The sequence below is a fragment of the Acanthopagrus latus genome, chromosome 12 (assembly GCF_904848185.1).
Source record: "Acanthopagrus latus isolate v.2019 chromosome 12, fAcaLat1.1, whole genome shotgun sequence".
Classification (NCBI taxonomy): Eukaryota; Metazoa; Chordata; class Actinopteri; order Spariformes; family Sparidae; genus Acanthopagrus; species Acanthopagrus latus.
In genome coordinates this window covers 8,258,437-8,274,462 of record NC_051050.1, presented here as the reverse complement: position 1 = coordinate 8,274,462, position 16,026 = coordinate 8,258,437, and the positions used below count along the sequence as shown (strand labels likewise).

Genomic DNA, 16,026 nt, shown 5'->3' with positions numbered 1-16,026 from the left:
CATGTGTGGAAACAACAGGACTGTGTGATTATTCTGTCCTTTTACTCAAGTTGACCTTATTTTATGTTTGTGTGCTGCGCATGTGCCAAAAACAGGGGGCGGGTTTGTTGATTCCCGATCAAATGTTTTGTTTTCTGCTGCGGTGAAATGGGTCTGACGAGCTAGCGCACATAGCTACGACGGCAAGCGTTTCTCAGGTAAAACAAACAAACAAACAAACAAACAAAACAGCAAAAACACACGACTGTCTGCATTATAGTGAGCGCCTCCGTTGTTTCAAATGGTATCAAGTCCAAGTATCAGCCAGTAGCACCGTTTGTGTTAACGGGACGGCTACACAGGGCACTGATGCTAGCTGCTAACTGACGCTAGCTATAGTAACGTTCAGCCACCTGAGGTAATGTTAGGTTGCTAGATGCTAGATTGCCTCCAGTTCACTAAACAGTCACCCTGTAGTCACGGAAGAGTTGGCAGCGGAGCCCAATTGCGTGCACATCGGGTTTCAAGGTGAGCTAACGTTAGCCTTGGCTGGGGGTCAGGTGGCTAATGTCAACACCGTAGTTGGCACAGCGGTAAAATCCGTAGCCCTGTAGCTCAGGTAACCCCAGACGATTGGGTTGCATCTTGTCAAGCGCATCCTGTTTATCTGATACGTCATGATGGCGAACTGTAGTGGCAGAAACACTAATGTTACTTCTCTCAAAATCATAGTGTAATCAGTGGAGAAGTACATCAACTCCACCCGCAGTAGTAACGCAGAAAGAGAAAGACCCTTATTTTAAAGTGTGTCACTTTGGCACTGATGCAGCATTCTCTCACACAGTTTCCCAGTCACAACACTATCGGATCGCTAACAAGTCACAGTTAATGGCCTGGAAACACCCGGTTATCTCAATCTGCAAAGTTACAAGTAACTAAATTAAACAAATACATGTAGTGGAGAGGAAGTATGTAGTTGCAGAAAATGGAAATACTCAAGTTTCAGTAAATGTACTTCCATCACTGTTTGTTCAGATTTGACCCCTTCTCTTAATTTAGTTTATAAATTCAAATCTTGCAGTGAACAGTTTCATTGATTTGATCATACATTTACATCAAACTGACTTTTTTGCATATCAAACCAGTAGGTTAACTTAAACAGCCGCCCTCACATAAACTCTGACACAGGCACTAAATATGCATAAACTTTTCTGTCACCACCCTGTGTCACCTTGAACTAGGGGCATTAAGACTTTTGCCCTTGGAGGGCCAAGACTGAAAGTTAATTTTGGGCCAGAGGCAAGCATCTGTTTAACTGTATTGTGTTGTTAAGGCCCAAAATGGCACTAGGACCCCGACTTTCCTCAACTAACTTTCTGTGCAAAATGTCCATCAGGCACCAATTAAATGCAGTATTTTTACCACTGTAAACATCTGGTGGACCCTCAATAACGGTTGTGGGGATAAAACCATACTGCTATTAAAAAGGCCATTTCTCAAGTTTGAACAGATTTTTTTCAAGGTCACCTCTGATAGTTGGTGTTATTTCATTTGACCATGATATGAAACTCTTTGTATTGATTTTAAACATCCATGAAATGGGATGTCCATTACCGTAGATGCCTTTATTTCGTCAAGGTTACTGTAGTGTACTTATGCAGCGAGTCGTGCAGATGGATTTTCTGCACTGCATAAGTAATGTCATGCAGCAGCAGCATAATGTGAGAAAAAACATCAGTAGATCAAAACATGAAAGCCAATATATGTGTTGATTGTGACGTGTATTCTCTCCAGAAGGTTTCTAGTTTCTACAATTATGTTTTATACTGTAGTGAAATGAAGGTGGGAAAACGCAGCGTTATGTAAGGTTATTAGTAAAATCATAAATATGCGGTTTGTATTTAATAGTGTGCTGAACAAAGCACTGGTCCTTCAACTAGTCATTTCATGTTGAAAGAAACGTTATGTAAGAATAATTTTGAGCTTAACATGACAAGCTGCTGAAACTATTACAATGTAGGGAGGCACCCTTGCAGTGCTTCAAAAAAAAATTCAACTGCTGTTCAGTTTCTAGCTGCAGGGATTGTGTCACAATCATACAGTACGCTTTATTTAGGAAGTCATAATGTGGAAAAACCAGCTCAATTCAACTGTCAGATGTTGATGTGGAGTATGAGCCTGCCAAGTCCTTCTACATGTTTTCTGACCCATGGCTGCTTGTAATTTGTTACCAGTTAACTTATTCTGCTGTTGTATTCATTCTTCATGGGAACTTTAGTTCAGTGCAAATTCTCTTATGAGGTTTGTAAAGCCATTTGTGTTGTCAGTACTCTGGTCTCAGGTGTTAATGATCAATTTGGAGAAAAAAAAAAATTGGAACTTCTCTGAATTGCTGTTGATCTCTTTAACTCCCACTTACAGTGACTTTGTACCAGCCTCCAAAAAGACAGAGTCATGGGGAATACAAGCAGTGAGAGGGCTGCCATGTGCCAGGGGGAGAAGGGTCGGAGGGACAGCCGAGGGAACAAGGAGGGGGAGAGGCCAAAGATCCTGATGGACAGCCCCGAGGATGCAGATATTTTTCATGGTGAAGACATGAAAGTAAGTTGTCAGAGACATCTGTTTCCATCATGGCTGTGCTTGTTAACTTTCATTATTACAAAAGGGACTGTAAATAATACTTGCTTGATGGGTATTTCAGGCTCCTATGGAGAAAGAGGAGTTCCTTGCGTGGCAGCAGGACTTGGAAGCGGATGACAAAGGACCAACGCTGGACCGACCAACAGTCTTTCGCTGGACTGGAGACGGCAAGGAGGTCTTCATCTCTGGATCTTTCAACAACTGGGCCAACAAGATTCCCCTTATTAGAAGGTGAAGAATTGTCCTAAACCCTATGTAAGGTGATATATTGTCAGTTGTAATCATAAACTTGTTATTTCATAGGAAGTTTTTTTCTCAGTCAGCTTAATAATGCTCGAATAAAACAAAAAGACTGATTTAATTAATTAGTTGGTTGTTTTATAAATGAAACAGGTGAATTCATATTCAAAATTTCACAATATCTCCATCAGAACTGGACAGTATATTGAGTATTTTTTTCTTACATCCTTTCGGGTAATGAAAGCATTTATGAAGTGATTTAGAAGAGATTTCATTATACTTGGATATTTCTTGTGTCGGGGCGTGCTGGTTAATGTAATATTTTGACAGACAGTATTTAACCTTAAAGATTAAAGTGTGCTCAATTTTAATTGTTCTTTTTTCTTTTAGCTTAGTCGACTAAGTTTAAAATTCTGTTTTTAACATAAGTCGATATTTGTTGGGGAATAATTATTATGTATTGCCATAACGTCTAAAGGCCATATAGCCCAGGTTCCTGAATGGTTTCCTGGACCCAGTTTATTGATTTGTTTGAATTCAGCTCACATACAAGATGTCATTCATATTATTTATGGGGTAAAATATTCAAAGAGAAGTAACGTTTAACTGTCCTGTGCACCAAATTCTCTCTTCCTCGGCCAAAGTCAGAACACCTTTGTGGCCATTGTCGATCTACCTGAAGGGGAGCATCAGTACAAGTTTTACGTCGATGGCCAGTGGACACATGACCCATCTGAGGTCAGCACTTATTCTCACATTCCAATATGACTGCCTGTTATTATTACCATCAGTGTCGGGCAAGAACAAAAATAATCTTTTGACTGTTGAACCAGTATTATCGTTACCTAATAAATCATAATGGTTTCACGGTAAGTCTGTTGTTATACCAATAGTATAAAACTGCAAGTGTACTGTGGATGGCAAGTTTTGAAGTCTGGAAGTGACATCGTGTTGTGCAGCTTCAGTTGTGATTTAGATTTTTCTCCTCACAGCCAGTCATAACCAGTCAACTCGGGACCGTCAACAATGTCATCCAGGTGAAGAAAACAGACTTTGAGGTGTTCGATGCTCTAATGGTGGACTCACAGAAATGTTCTGACATGTCAGGTGAGTGCCGACAAACTCTTTTTCATATCAGTCCTGTTAGATTCCCCGATGTGTTGTAGCGCTGCAACCAATGATGATTCTCATTCTGATGAATCCCTAAGTTATCTTCTTGAGTACTTGATTCATTGTTTGGTCTGTAACACCTCCCAAGCAGACCTCCTCAAATGTCTTGTTTTTTCCACAACCCCAAAGTACTCTGTTTGCTGTCATAGAGATGTAAAAAAAACACAACAAAAAATATTCACATTTAAGAAGCTGGAATCAGAGAATTTTAACTTTTTTTTTTTCATAAAATCACTAAAACAGACAAATCCATTATTTTGTTATCTTGTTTTCCTTTGGCTCCTTGAAATATTTACCACCATCTTTGAGTTCTTTTAAAAATCAAAACTGAATAACAGCAACATTTTTTTGTTTTGCAGTGCTACTGCTATGTGAACAGAGGCAGTAATTCCTAACTCAGTAACAGTGTGTTATGTTTGAAAATGATCTCACTCATAGTTTTCCACCCTCACTCTGCCTCTCCTCCTTTCCCTGATTTAGATCTCTCCAGCTCTCCTCCCGGGCCCTATCATCAGGATGCCTACGTCCCTAAACAGGAAGAGAAGTTCAAGTCTCCACCCATACTCCCACCTCACCTGCTGCAGGTCATCCTCAATAAAGACACTGGAATTTCTGTAAGTCTCTCACAGTTATAGCCACTGTGGTACTTTGTAAAATAATGAACATCTTGTGCTCTAATTTTTGTTGTAGCTGTCACATAAAATACCACCATAATTGCTCTCTTTTAAATGGAATTGTTTATATCGTAGACTTTTGTCAAGAATTAAACATTGTTTTTATAATTGATGAATAGGATCACAAATGGAAGTAGTCAAATCATGAACACAGCAATTCCAACATTGGCAATGGATGAAGTGTATAGCATCTTAAAGATGAGATAAGCAATGTATCTGAAACTAGAGTATTCAATAGTAACAGGAAATGTTTTTTTTTTTCTTCTTTCCAGTGTGACCCTGCATTACTCCCAGAACCCAACCATGTCATGCTCAACCACCTCTATGCTCTTTCCATCAAGGTAAGGTCTTAGGTGCCTGAAGATTTCTCTGTCCTCTATTTTTCAGCACCATGTGGCAGCTAAAAATGTCTGGGAAACTTTCTGCGGCGACACTTGAGAAAGGACCAGCTTTGTTAGCATTTTGAGCAGAAACTGTGAGCCGCTGCAGCTGCTAGCAAGCTCACACGAGGCTTGCACAGCAGATTGTATCTGTGAGGTGCCAGCAGTGATAACAAGCTGCTAATAGGGGAGCTGAAGGACAGATAATTGCCGTTTCCCATATCGTGACAGGAAAAACAAACTAAACGTGCATGTGAAGCTATAAATACTATAATATAACAGTGGTATCGGACTATATCTGGGGAAAAAAAAGAAGAAATATAACAAACTTTACAGTCTTACCCTGCTAGTGCACCCTCATTGAAAGCATACACAGTATTTACAATGTCAGTTTGTAGCTGAGCAGTATAAATATTATTAGTTATTGACTTTAAGATCATTTTTGTTCACAGGATGTGTCTTCCTCTTCAAAATGACTGCTGTCAGAAGCTTTGCAACTGTAATCAAACAGTTACAGAGAAACAGATAAATTGCCTCACTGTATTCATACTTATTCATATTCAGTAAAGGAGAATTTTAGGTTGTTATTTCCCAGATTCTTCAAAAAGGCACTGGCAGTTGGAGAACAGCAGATATGGCCCAGCTGGAGCTCTGTTAGTTGTCCCAAGTTCCATTGAACATTCCCAAGCTTTTTATTTCTTTCAAATGCTGCTTAATGGCACACTTAATGGATCATTTTGTAGTTACTTGGCTTAAAGAAGCCCCTTTTTTTCAGCAAGATAATCAAATGAACAGAGGACTGCAAACAGAACAGTCCTGTGTGTAAATGTATTAAAAGCTCAATTATTGGACACTGGGGAGCTTTGCAGAATGAAATTAATTTGATTTCCTTACCATATGATACATGAATCCAATTGTGTGTGAACATAATAAGAACCACTAAGAGAATGGCTTGTTAAAAGGTGTAGCTTTCCATAGCAACTGAAGTTAAAACAAATCAACTAACCGCTGACCCTCAGAATGGCTGCACCTGCGTATACATGCTAATTTCTTTGTAAAGATGTTTAGAATTCGATGATTTGTAATAAAAGCGCTCACTAGAGCATGCTGGCAATGTTAGACCTGTAGCGTGCTTTTCAAAACTTGGCGCCTACGTCACTCACAGTTTAACTTGGCAACTGAGTGACATCACTGGAAGCAATCTATCAGATTACATGAAGCTTCCTCTGGAGCCCAGTCGCTCGCCCCACCCTTAAGCGATTTCCTCCGACTGAGCTGAACAGTCCTCATTTCAAAAATCTGAAGTTAAAACGAGGATTGAAAAGTTGTAATAACAAAAACAAAAGCACGTCTTTGGTTTCCATTAATAGTTTCTTAACAGCAGCAGTCAGGAATGTAGTAGCGTTAGATATTATATTGCCGCATTGTTGATGGGGATTAGTGAGCGGAGCAGGATGAGATTAGTGGGCGACCCTCCCACTACTCTCTCATGGTTTACAGTATGGTGACTCTGCGCATGGTATGACTGATAGCATTGTTCCCATTCACCCACTTGTATTTATGCTGTATGCGTATGTTTCCTTGTTAAAAAAGGCAGTTTTTGTGTTTTTGTGTCCCAGGATGGAGTGATGGTGCTGAGTGCGACACACCGCTACAAGAAGAAGTACGTCACCACCTTACTATATAAACCCATCTGATTGAAGACCAACTTCATAATCCTGCACGAGTGTTTTATCTGTACACTGAGTGTACAAAATATTCAGTGAGTGAACATGCTCGCTCAAGCTCAAGACCATTACCTTTTAAATTCGCATGCTGACTTGAAGATTCTCACACGGGGCTCAGAAAGTTGATGTGTGACTACTGATATTCTGAGGGCCAACAGTCACCTGGATGAGAATATCAGGTTAAGGCTTATAAGCGGCTAACAGCTCTGAGATCATATTTTGTACACTCACTGTGTATCAAGTTATCACACATTTGTTTAGGATCATAAATGTCACTCCAATCTTACATAATCTGCCTTTATTTGTTCACTGATTGCCCTGTGTAGTTTTCAACAACACTGTCTTTGCTTGGTAGACATAGTGAGGCAATAATGATGAGGTAGGAAACAATTACATGTCTGTGACAAAAATGTAATGAGGAGGATTGGTGATGCTGGGAAAATCTACCTGAGGTTGCCGTTGTGTTACCCGCAACGGCAGCAACACCACGACTGAATGTTCAGGTCAAAGAAGGACAAACATGCACTGCAGTAGTTCTCCACTGTTTTCATTTGCCTATTTATCTTGAGAATATTTAATAATATCCACACCACACACAGTAGATATTTTTCTATAATTTGTTAAGTATTCAATGATGTATTCTCTTTTCCTACATTGATTTATGATGTGGTTTAATTCGTTGTCTTTATGTAGTTAGTAGTACAGAGTTGCGGTCAAGACCATTCCAGTCAAGACAAGTCGAGACCAAAACCGTTTATTTTTAATTTTTGAGAAATTAATTTGGTCTACATGTTAGAATTACTTTTAGTTTTGCACTATCATGTTTGAATTTATTTTTTAAAGTAGACTATGCATACAGTGTATGTACACGTAGAGCGCGACGATGTATCAGAATAATAATCACCCCTTTTTTTTTGAACGTCTAAGCAGGTTTAATAATCTTCACGCTGATGTACCTTTGCACAAGTATTAGGATTTTCTTATTTTTGTGATGTTGTAAACACATTCCAAAAATCAGTAGTCGTTCCCCGCTGGCATCATTTGTTTGTGCCATCGAAGACTGCCAATCTTTAGTATGGTGTATCTATAAAACACGTTTCAAATGAATTTGGCAACGTATAAAAGTAAAGAAAATATAAAAACACCACAACACTTGATGAAGGGACAAACTTTTTTTCCTAGTTAACATGCACTGTTAATATTCTGTCACTGAAGGTTTAGAATGTGTTTTAAGTTGAAGGCAGCACATATTTACATCAATGTAATATTGTCATTTTTGCTATGTTGGTATAATTGCCACTAACAAATGAGACTGTGACGTCTGTTATTTTTGTTCTGTGCTGTAGGCCAGTAGATGCTGACAATCTCCTCAGTGAAGGTCTCGTTTGTTTGTGTTACCTCTGCTGATGGAACTAACGTGGTATTGATTTATTGATGTGAAAATGCTGCGACTTCAAGTAAACTGAAGTATCGTTGAAATGTTGCTGACCCTTTGAACCATGCTGATGTGTACACCTTTTCCTTTTCCATTTTCAGAGACATTTGTATTAAAGATTAAGTTATAAATTCATATGCAGTTTGTCTCATTTCTGATCACTCTTAAGGTCAACAATTGGCTGACTTTTGTGGTCTTATATTTACAATATGCTTATCCAGCAAATGCATTAATGCAGAACAACTGACATTTTGCAATACATGTTCCAGGGTTTCAGGGCGGAAAAGATTTACATTACTACAATATATTTACCTTTTTTTTTTTCTTATTTTAACATGAAGAATGTTTTTATAGCTGTGGATTATCCTCGGGTTGACATGGACTACAGGAAAGGAGCTTTTTAAGTGGAAAAATGTGAAATTGGCAGTATCGGCCATGATTATTGGTTACTGATAAACAGGAAAAAAGATCCCTATTATGAAAGTAGTAGAAATCCTCCATCCTAGGATTGTTCTAATACTGGTGATACTTTTTCACTGCCTAAAATACAGGGACAAAACAACAAACAAAAGGAGACAAGTTTACATGATCCGATGCCACATAGTGAACATATCGGAAACATGACCCTGATTTTTTATAGCAGCGTCTCTACACCTTTATATAACTTAACATTTTTTTACTGCACAGGTAGCCAATATCTAGAACAGGAAGGGACTTATGCTGCTTCAAACAAATCCATAACAGAACATCTACACATGGTTTGTAGCATACAACTGTTGAAAAAGTACTATTACATACTATAATATATATCTGTATATACATATTTTTTATATATATATATATATATATATATATATATATATATATCTATATATATATATATATATATAGTGTATATATATTAATAGTATTTTATACATATGATTCTAGATATGTATGATATGTACAGGCAAAGTTTAGGTACTGGAGTCATGTATGGGGAAACAAGGGTGGTATGGGAACATGTTTACCTGGAAGTCAAGATAAAAACAGGAATATCAGTCTTGTGAATTCACAGATGTGATGGAAAAGCTGGAACAATCTTCTCCACAGACAGACGCTGCTCAGGACACTGTGCCAATGTGCTCGTCGTTTCAACATTTATATCTCTGTTGCTTCAAGTCTGGGATTTTCCACGTCTCTGTGCATGTGGCAGAACATGGCAACACGCAGATTGTGTTGGGTCTCACATTCTTTTTGTTGGAGACTGAGCGTGTTACATAATCGTGCAAACGTGTCGCCAGGACAGAAATTCACAGCTATTACAAAGCGATGGTTCAGTTTGTAAAAATGCTGTCTGCTCTGTGATTATTTTTCCACTATGGCATTTATATTGTCACATCTATAACAAGGCAATGAAAAGATTAATTGATATCACATAATCACAAATCAACCTGTTTTTTTTTTTTTTTTTAACTTTGCACCTGTGTTCTCAAAAACAATGAAGGCAGCCCTCAGAGAGCTCATCGCTCACTCACTATGTGAGAAATCAGTCGACAGGAAAAGTCTCATTGGAAAACATTTACATTGCATTTTGATTCATATCTGCATCAAAATACACAAAGTGGCTGACAGCCAGCTCTTACTAGTAGTTCACTGGTAACTTTAGTAAAAGTTGTGTGAGCATGCAATCATCTCACTCAAAAAACTATGAGCATTGGTATGCTGCTGTGACAGCGTCCACTCTTCTAGGAAGACTTTCCATAAAGGTGTGGAGCCCCCGCTGCAGACATTTTCTTCCATTCAGCCGCGGGAGCATTAGAGAGGTCAGCCACTGACGCTGAATGTCGGTGTTCCGCCTCTTCCCAGAGGTGCTGGACGGGGTCAGTGTCGGGGCACTGTGCGGGTCAGTCGAATTCAAACGTTACTTTTTTTGGGATTAAAAAAAAAAAAAAAAAGTAGTCTGGACGGAACATCAAATGTATTCGACGAGATTCAGAAAAGTTCACGGAGAGTGTGGCCGTGCGGCGAGGCGTGTGACCCTGTTTAGTATGAACAGCTGACAGGCCAGGTCCCAAGGCCCCATGCTCCATATATAAAGAGGGGCTGGTGTTAGAGTGAGAGCTGCTCTGAGACTAGCCCTCTGACTTTCAGGATGAATACCCTCCAGGCTCTCCTTCTCGTGGCTGCAGGCCTCTCTGTTGGTGAGTGTGACCTGACGGAAGCCCGTTCATCTGTACCCGCAGAGGCAGTGAAAAAAACAAATCTGAATAGTGATTGTGTGTTCTGTTTGTTGTGCTTCAGCCCAGGCCTTGGACTACAAGGCACTCAACCAGTTCAGACAGATGATCCTGTGCGTGATGCCCGACAGCAGTCCAGTTTTTGATTACGCTGACTACGGCTGCTATTGCGGTTATGGAGGCTCGGGGACACCCGTGGATGATCTGGACAGGTCGCGATTTATTCAGCCTTATACGCCCCCCCCCAAAAAAACAATCTTTTCCAGTCTGTCTTTAAAACGTGCTTTGTTCGACTTTCTGACCCGTAGGTGCTGCCAAGTGCACGACGCGTGTTACAGTGATGCTATGCAGCACCCCGAGTGCTGGCCCATCCTGGACAACCCTTACACCGAGTTCTACTCCTACAGCTGTGACGAGCAGAGCAAGACGGTCACCTGCGGCAGTGAGTACAGCAAAACGACCCGATCCCATGGAAGGGGCTCGTACTTACAAACATGTTACCCGGCCTGTTGACTTGCCGAAATGCCTTTTTCTTTCAACAACACATTTACTGATTTGAGACTTCAGTCAAGAGGAATGGTTACTGTTCTCCATCGCTCTCTATCTTCTTCTGTCTCCTCCAGGCAGCAATAATGAATGCGAGATGTTCATCTGCGAGTGCGACAGGAAGGCTGCCGAGTGCTTCGGCAGATCACCCTGGATCCCAGAGCACGAGCACCTGCCCAGCGACAAATGTTAATAAAGACCGGACGACCGCCTCAAGTCAGGAATCAACACTTCAAATCAAACATCCGTTTTTTTCTTTTTAGTTTTCAGAAGTGACACCTTGCTCAGGATCTGTGGCATATTAAAAAAAAATATTCACGAAGACCTGATGAATTGTCATTTTGGTGACATATAGCCATCCATCATTCCCTCCTAGAACTAGTTACACATGCTGTGTTTGTAATTGTGACGTAATCCTGACAATAAACACAGACGTGAACACACAGGTCTGCATCTCTCATTTCACCTGACATGCTGTTCACTGACTGCTGCTTATTTTAACAAAGGTGTGATCTTCACTCGAGCCGCCACAGAGGGCACCATGGTCCACCTTTTGCTTCCCTAGTTTGCAGGATGAAGCCAGCAGTATGATGTCATGTAGACTCTCCCATTAGATACGTGTCAGCTGCCTCAGTCTGCTTCGTGTACATGTACATATATGTAATATTTGCCCATGAAATAATGAAAAAATGTACATACATAGTAATAAAAAAACAATATGTTTAAGATGAGCGGCTTTTGTTTCACCTCTGTTTTATTTTTTACTGTCTATGCATTGGGATTTTATGGTGTTTAACTCTGTTTTGTGAATTTCTATTTCATTTTTTTAACACATCATCCGCATAGTCACCTTTTCTGCATGTGGACCAAACATGGTGCGATCTCACAAACGAGTTAGGTTCTCAGCAGTGGTGGGAAGATGGCTGAAAATCAGAGTGAGAGTACAGTTAGAGTACTGAGTATTCCTTTCAAATGCCACTCAGAGTATTAGTTACTTTCTAACCACTGATGTCAATAGCAGGCGTCCGGTCGAAGGGGATTCTGTTTCTCCAAATCGTCAATCAAAATGTATTCTCCTTACTCCTGTTCTGCTCAGCAGTCAGATTTTTGTGTCTTTTGTCCGCATGTCAGGGTTCTCACTGACCATCTGTGATCGGACAGTCTTGCTGGTGACAAGGATTAGATACAACATAAAATTGCACTCAGTATTAAATCATTATTTCAAAGTAATTGTAGCGGCAATCTAACCACAAAACTGCCACTTGGGGGAATCTGAAGTCATTTCCAATGCGAAGAAAAAAATATTTACAGAGAAACAGCTGTGTTGAATGACTAAACTGCAACCAACTTGTCAGTATGACGGAAAACCAGCAAGACTAACATTATGATATAACAGAAAACATCTCGGACGAACACACGCACACAAACGAACGGTTGAAAAACCGCATGGCCTCTGTGATCCCAATTCCCCTCTAACTGTCCACCGGTGACTCCCATATATAGACAATGTCATCACCGTGATTCCCTGTCTATGTCCCCTGGTGTGCAGGTGGACGAGCAACACTGTGAGTTACGTGACTCACCAAACACACACACTACAGATATACATTTGTATATGCAACATGCAAAAAAATGATCCCTTTTAATGCAGTTTTATTTTTTCAAAGTAAAATAGCCTTTACATATGCAGTATGCCTAATTCTTATTCATTTTTCCTTTTCTGAGCACAATGGGGGTCAGTGTGAGTTTTTGCTTGGAAAGACAAAGTTAGGGGAAGTTCGGATCCAAACGCTCCTTTGCATCTTAAAGGTGCAACACAAAAACATTCTGTAAAACACCAAGCAGTTTCATCATTTGCAAAACAAATATCACAATATCATTAACAGCTAAGTCGCCGTCATGCCCTGTAAAGTTATGCGCCCATCAATCTACTAGCACGTCAAGAAGAGGAAAAACCAGCTCATAGCCGAGTCAGGGCCCTTTAGCAGCATGTAGCGTGTAAAAGCAAGCCCAGCTATCCAAAACAAAGAAGAGAGAGACTTGGGTGACAACACATTACTGTGTATGGGAAGTGAAACTTTTTCCACTGGTCAGGGTGCTTCATCGCTACACACAGCTCTCAGGGCACCAGATGGTTGGAAGCCAAAGTTTGGTTGCTTCCGGGACTATTTGGCAGCAGAAGAAAACAAACCCGGTGACAGCAGCCTGGTGTCTTGGCTCCGGCTAACCACCACTGTTAGCTCCCATCAGCTTACTCTGTGTGATCACAGCTGTGGCTGCAGCCTACTGGATCAGTCTTCGGGCTATTGTTCAGACAACACTAAACATCAGCACTGTAAGCACCAGCAGCTGGTAGCTGGCTGCATGCCATCAGCCAGCTGTGGCTGCTGCTGGCTCAGAGATAAAATGAGGGAAACAGTAAATCGAGGAAACAGGAGATAAAAATCCTTTCTCTGACCTTCTCTTGCTGTTGTTGGGGCTGCTGAAAGGGGCCGGTGCACCTGGTTGTGCCTCACATCAACCAGGAGTCTTCTTGTCTGATGAACATAAATTACGCCTTGGTGCAGAGGAGGATTACTAATATCACTGTGCAGCACATTTCAAGATGCCAGGAGTGATCTAAATAAATATATAGAAGTCAGTGTCTTCCTACAGTCGATGACCTATATGAGACCCATATTCTGATCTGGCTCTGACTGCTTTGGGTGACTGAGCTCTTGATTGTAAGATGATGTATACAAGTAGATGTAACTTTGGTAATACTATATAGTAGAGAACACAAGTTTGCATGCATATTATCAGCATATTGGCGATTATTAGTCATTATAAAATGTATTCATGATTTATTCCGCAGGACCATATTTTAAAAGTACCCGGCTAAAAGTACCCGGCTATCCAGTGCCAAACTACTACTGAATTATTTATTAGCAAGAACATGATCTGAGTTAGGGCAGCCTGATCGAAAAGAGTCAATTTGACACATTAACACTTGTTACACTGGAACAGACCATGTTAATGAAGTGTTATTAAGGGGGATCACTTTTCTTGTCAGCTAAAACTCACTGTGACATCGCCCATTGGTTTGTGGCCATCTTTTTTTTTTTTTTTTTTTTAATGGAGCCAATAGTGACTATATCTGGATGAAGGCGTCGAGCTTGGGTGGCTATCTTGATTGGATTGGACCGAGAGCTGGAAGGGCGCGCCGCGGTAGCAACTTAAATAACAGGGTCAGCCAAGATGGCAACCGCCACTCATGTCTGTGGGGATGGGAAAACTGGCAGCTGATATCAAGTTGCAAAACTTTCCTAAGAACGATTTTGGAACCTCACTATTATTCTCAGTGGCTCTTTTTTTTATGATTCTGTTTACACTCATCATTCATAGGATGGGAGAGATCCAACACCTGAACAGATTGGAACAGACCATATTAATGAAGTGTTATGAAGGGAGATCACCTCTCTTGTCAACTAAAACTCACTGTGACATCACCCACTGATTTGTGGCCATCTTGTTTTTTATTTTTTTTTGGAGCCAAAAGTGACCCTATCTGGATGAAGGTGTGGAGCTTGAGTGGCTATCTTGATTGGATAGGGCCGAGAACCGGAAGGGCACACCGCGGTATCAACTTGTAAATCACAGGCCATGCCCTGAGGCACACCCTGCGTCATTGTCTGTTGTACTCTAAATGGGACCGTCATTTACAAAGTGAACATCCTGTTGTACTGAAGAAAACTTTAAATTAGAGATTGAAACCAGAAACTCACTAGGAGACTGTTCACTGAGGTAATAAATCAAGTGAGAAGCAGGGTCGTTTTCTCATGAGCTAACATACCCTAGACTTCTTTAGAGTCAACACACGTTACTGTACAGCCCAGTCACAGGATACAATGTAATGTTAGCAGTTTACATGTCCTCCAAATCACAGATACGACTGACGTTGACATTTGTACCAGGCATGCTAATCATGATGCCCCATTTATGCCATGGAGATGGAGGGGAAGGAGGTGACATTACTACAGGCTACAAGAATACCAGACAAGCAACCGCCATTCAAGCCTGTGGGGACTTTGGCAGCAATCAAAATTGGCGGCTGATATCAAGTTGCGAAACATTACTAAGAATAATTTTGGAACCTCAATATTATTCTAAGTGGCTCTTTTTTGTATGATTCTGTTTACGCTCATAACTCATAGGATGGCAGAGATCTAACACCTGACAACCAAAGAACATTGATAACAGTCATTACTAAGGAAGTTATAGCTTTTGGCAACAAGGCGTGTAAGTCGCTACACGTGCGGACGGCTCACGTGCTACATTCCGCATGGTATACATGAGATTTCCCTTACCCTAACCAGACCATAAGCACAGTGTTATGGAGAGAGACAAATGGAGAATTGTACCTAAACAGACGTAACGTTGCCACACAGGGTGACCACAGTTCGAGTCCATTGGGATATTTTTGGTTTAGCAACCAAAACTGTCGGCTGAGTTGCGAAACATTTCTAAGAATCGATTTGGAACTTTCACACTACTCTCAGTGCCTCTTTATTTTGTTTAGGCTCATCCCTCACAGGATGTCAGAAAAGGAGCGATCCCATACCTGACAACCAGAGAACATGGGTGACGCTCATTGTTAAGCATGTTACAGCTTTTCGCAAAAAAAGGTGTGTAAACCCGCTGCACGTTTAGATGGCTCATCTTACGTGCACTTGTACAAATAAGTACGTGTACTTAGCTAGTGCTGCAAGCTACCAGGCCTCCAAAGAGGAGCAGCTCGAGTCTCTGGAGACATTGACGGCAACCAAAAATGGGCAGCTGATATCAAGTTGCGAAACATTTCTAAGAATCATTTGGGAATGTTATAGCTTTTGGCAACAAGGTGCATAGACCCGCTGCACGTGTGGACAGCTCACGTGCGACTTTCCGGATGGTATATATGAGGTTCCCCTTTCCCTAACCAGATCATAAGCACAGCGTTATGAAGAGAGTCAAATGGAGAACTGAACTTAAACACAT

The 16,026-nt window shown here is 40.7% G+C and overlaps 2 protein-coding genes across 2 annotated transcripts; both read left to right on the top strand.

Moving 5' to 3' along the window:
- prkab1a (protein kinase, AMP-activated, beta 1 non-catalytic subunit, a) lies at window positions 1–8,380 on the top strand. Its single transcript, XM_037117893.1, has 8 exons — window positions 1–197; window positions 2,401–2,580; window positions 2,681–2,850; window positions 3,504–3,597; window positions 3,852–3,966; window positions 4,510–4,643; window positions 4,976–5,044; window positions 6,703–8,380. Exons 2-8 carry the CDS (start codon window positions 2,434–2,436, stop codon window positions 6,778–6,780), a joined length of 807 nt encoding a protein of 268 aa, XP_036973788.1. The 5' UTR covers window positions 1–197; window positions 2,401–2,433; the 3' UTR covers window positions 6,781–8,380.
- A 1,922-nt stretch (window positions 8,381–10,302) lies between these two features.
- LOC119030140 (phospholipase A2-like) lies at window positions 10,303–11,455 on the top strand. Its single transcript, XM_037117529.1, has 4 exons — window positions 10,303–10,428; window positions 10,529–10,676; window positions 10,773–10,906; window positions 11,088–11,455. The coding sequence occupies exons 1-4, from the start codon at window positions 10,380–10,382 to the stop codon at window positions 11,201–11,203; spliced, it is 447 nt and encodes a 148-aa protein (XP_036973424.1). The 5' UTR covers window positions 10,303–10,379; the 3' UTR covers window positions 11,204–11,455.
- The last annotated feature ends 4,571 nt before the right edge of the window (window positions 11,456–16,026 follow it).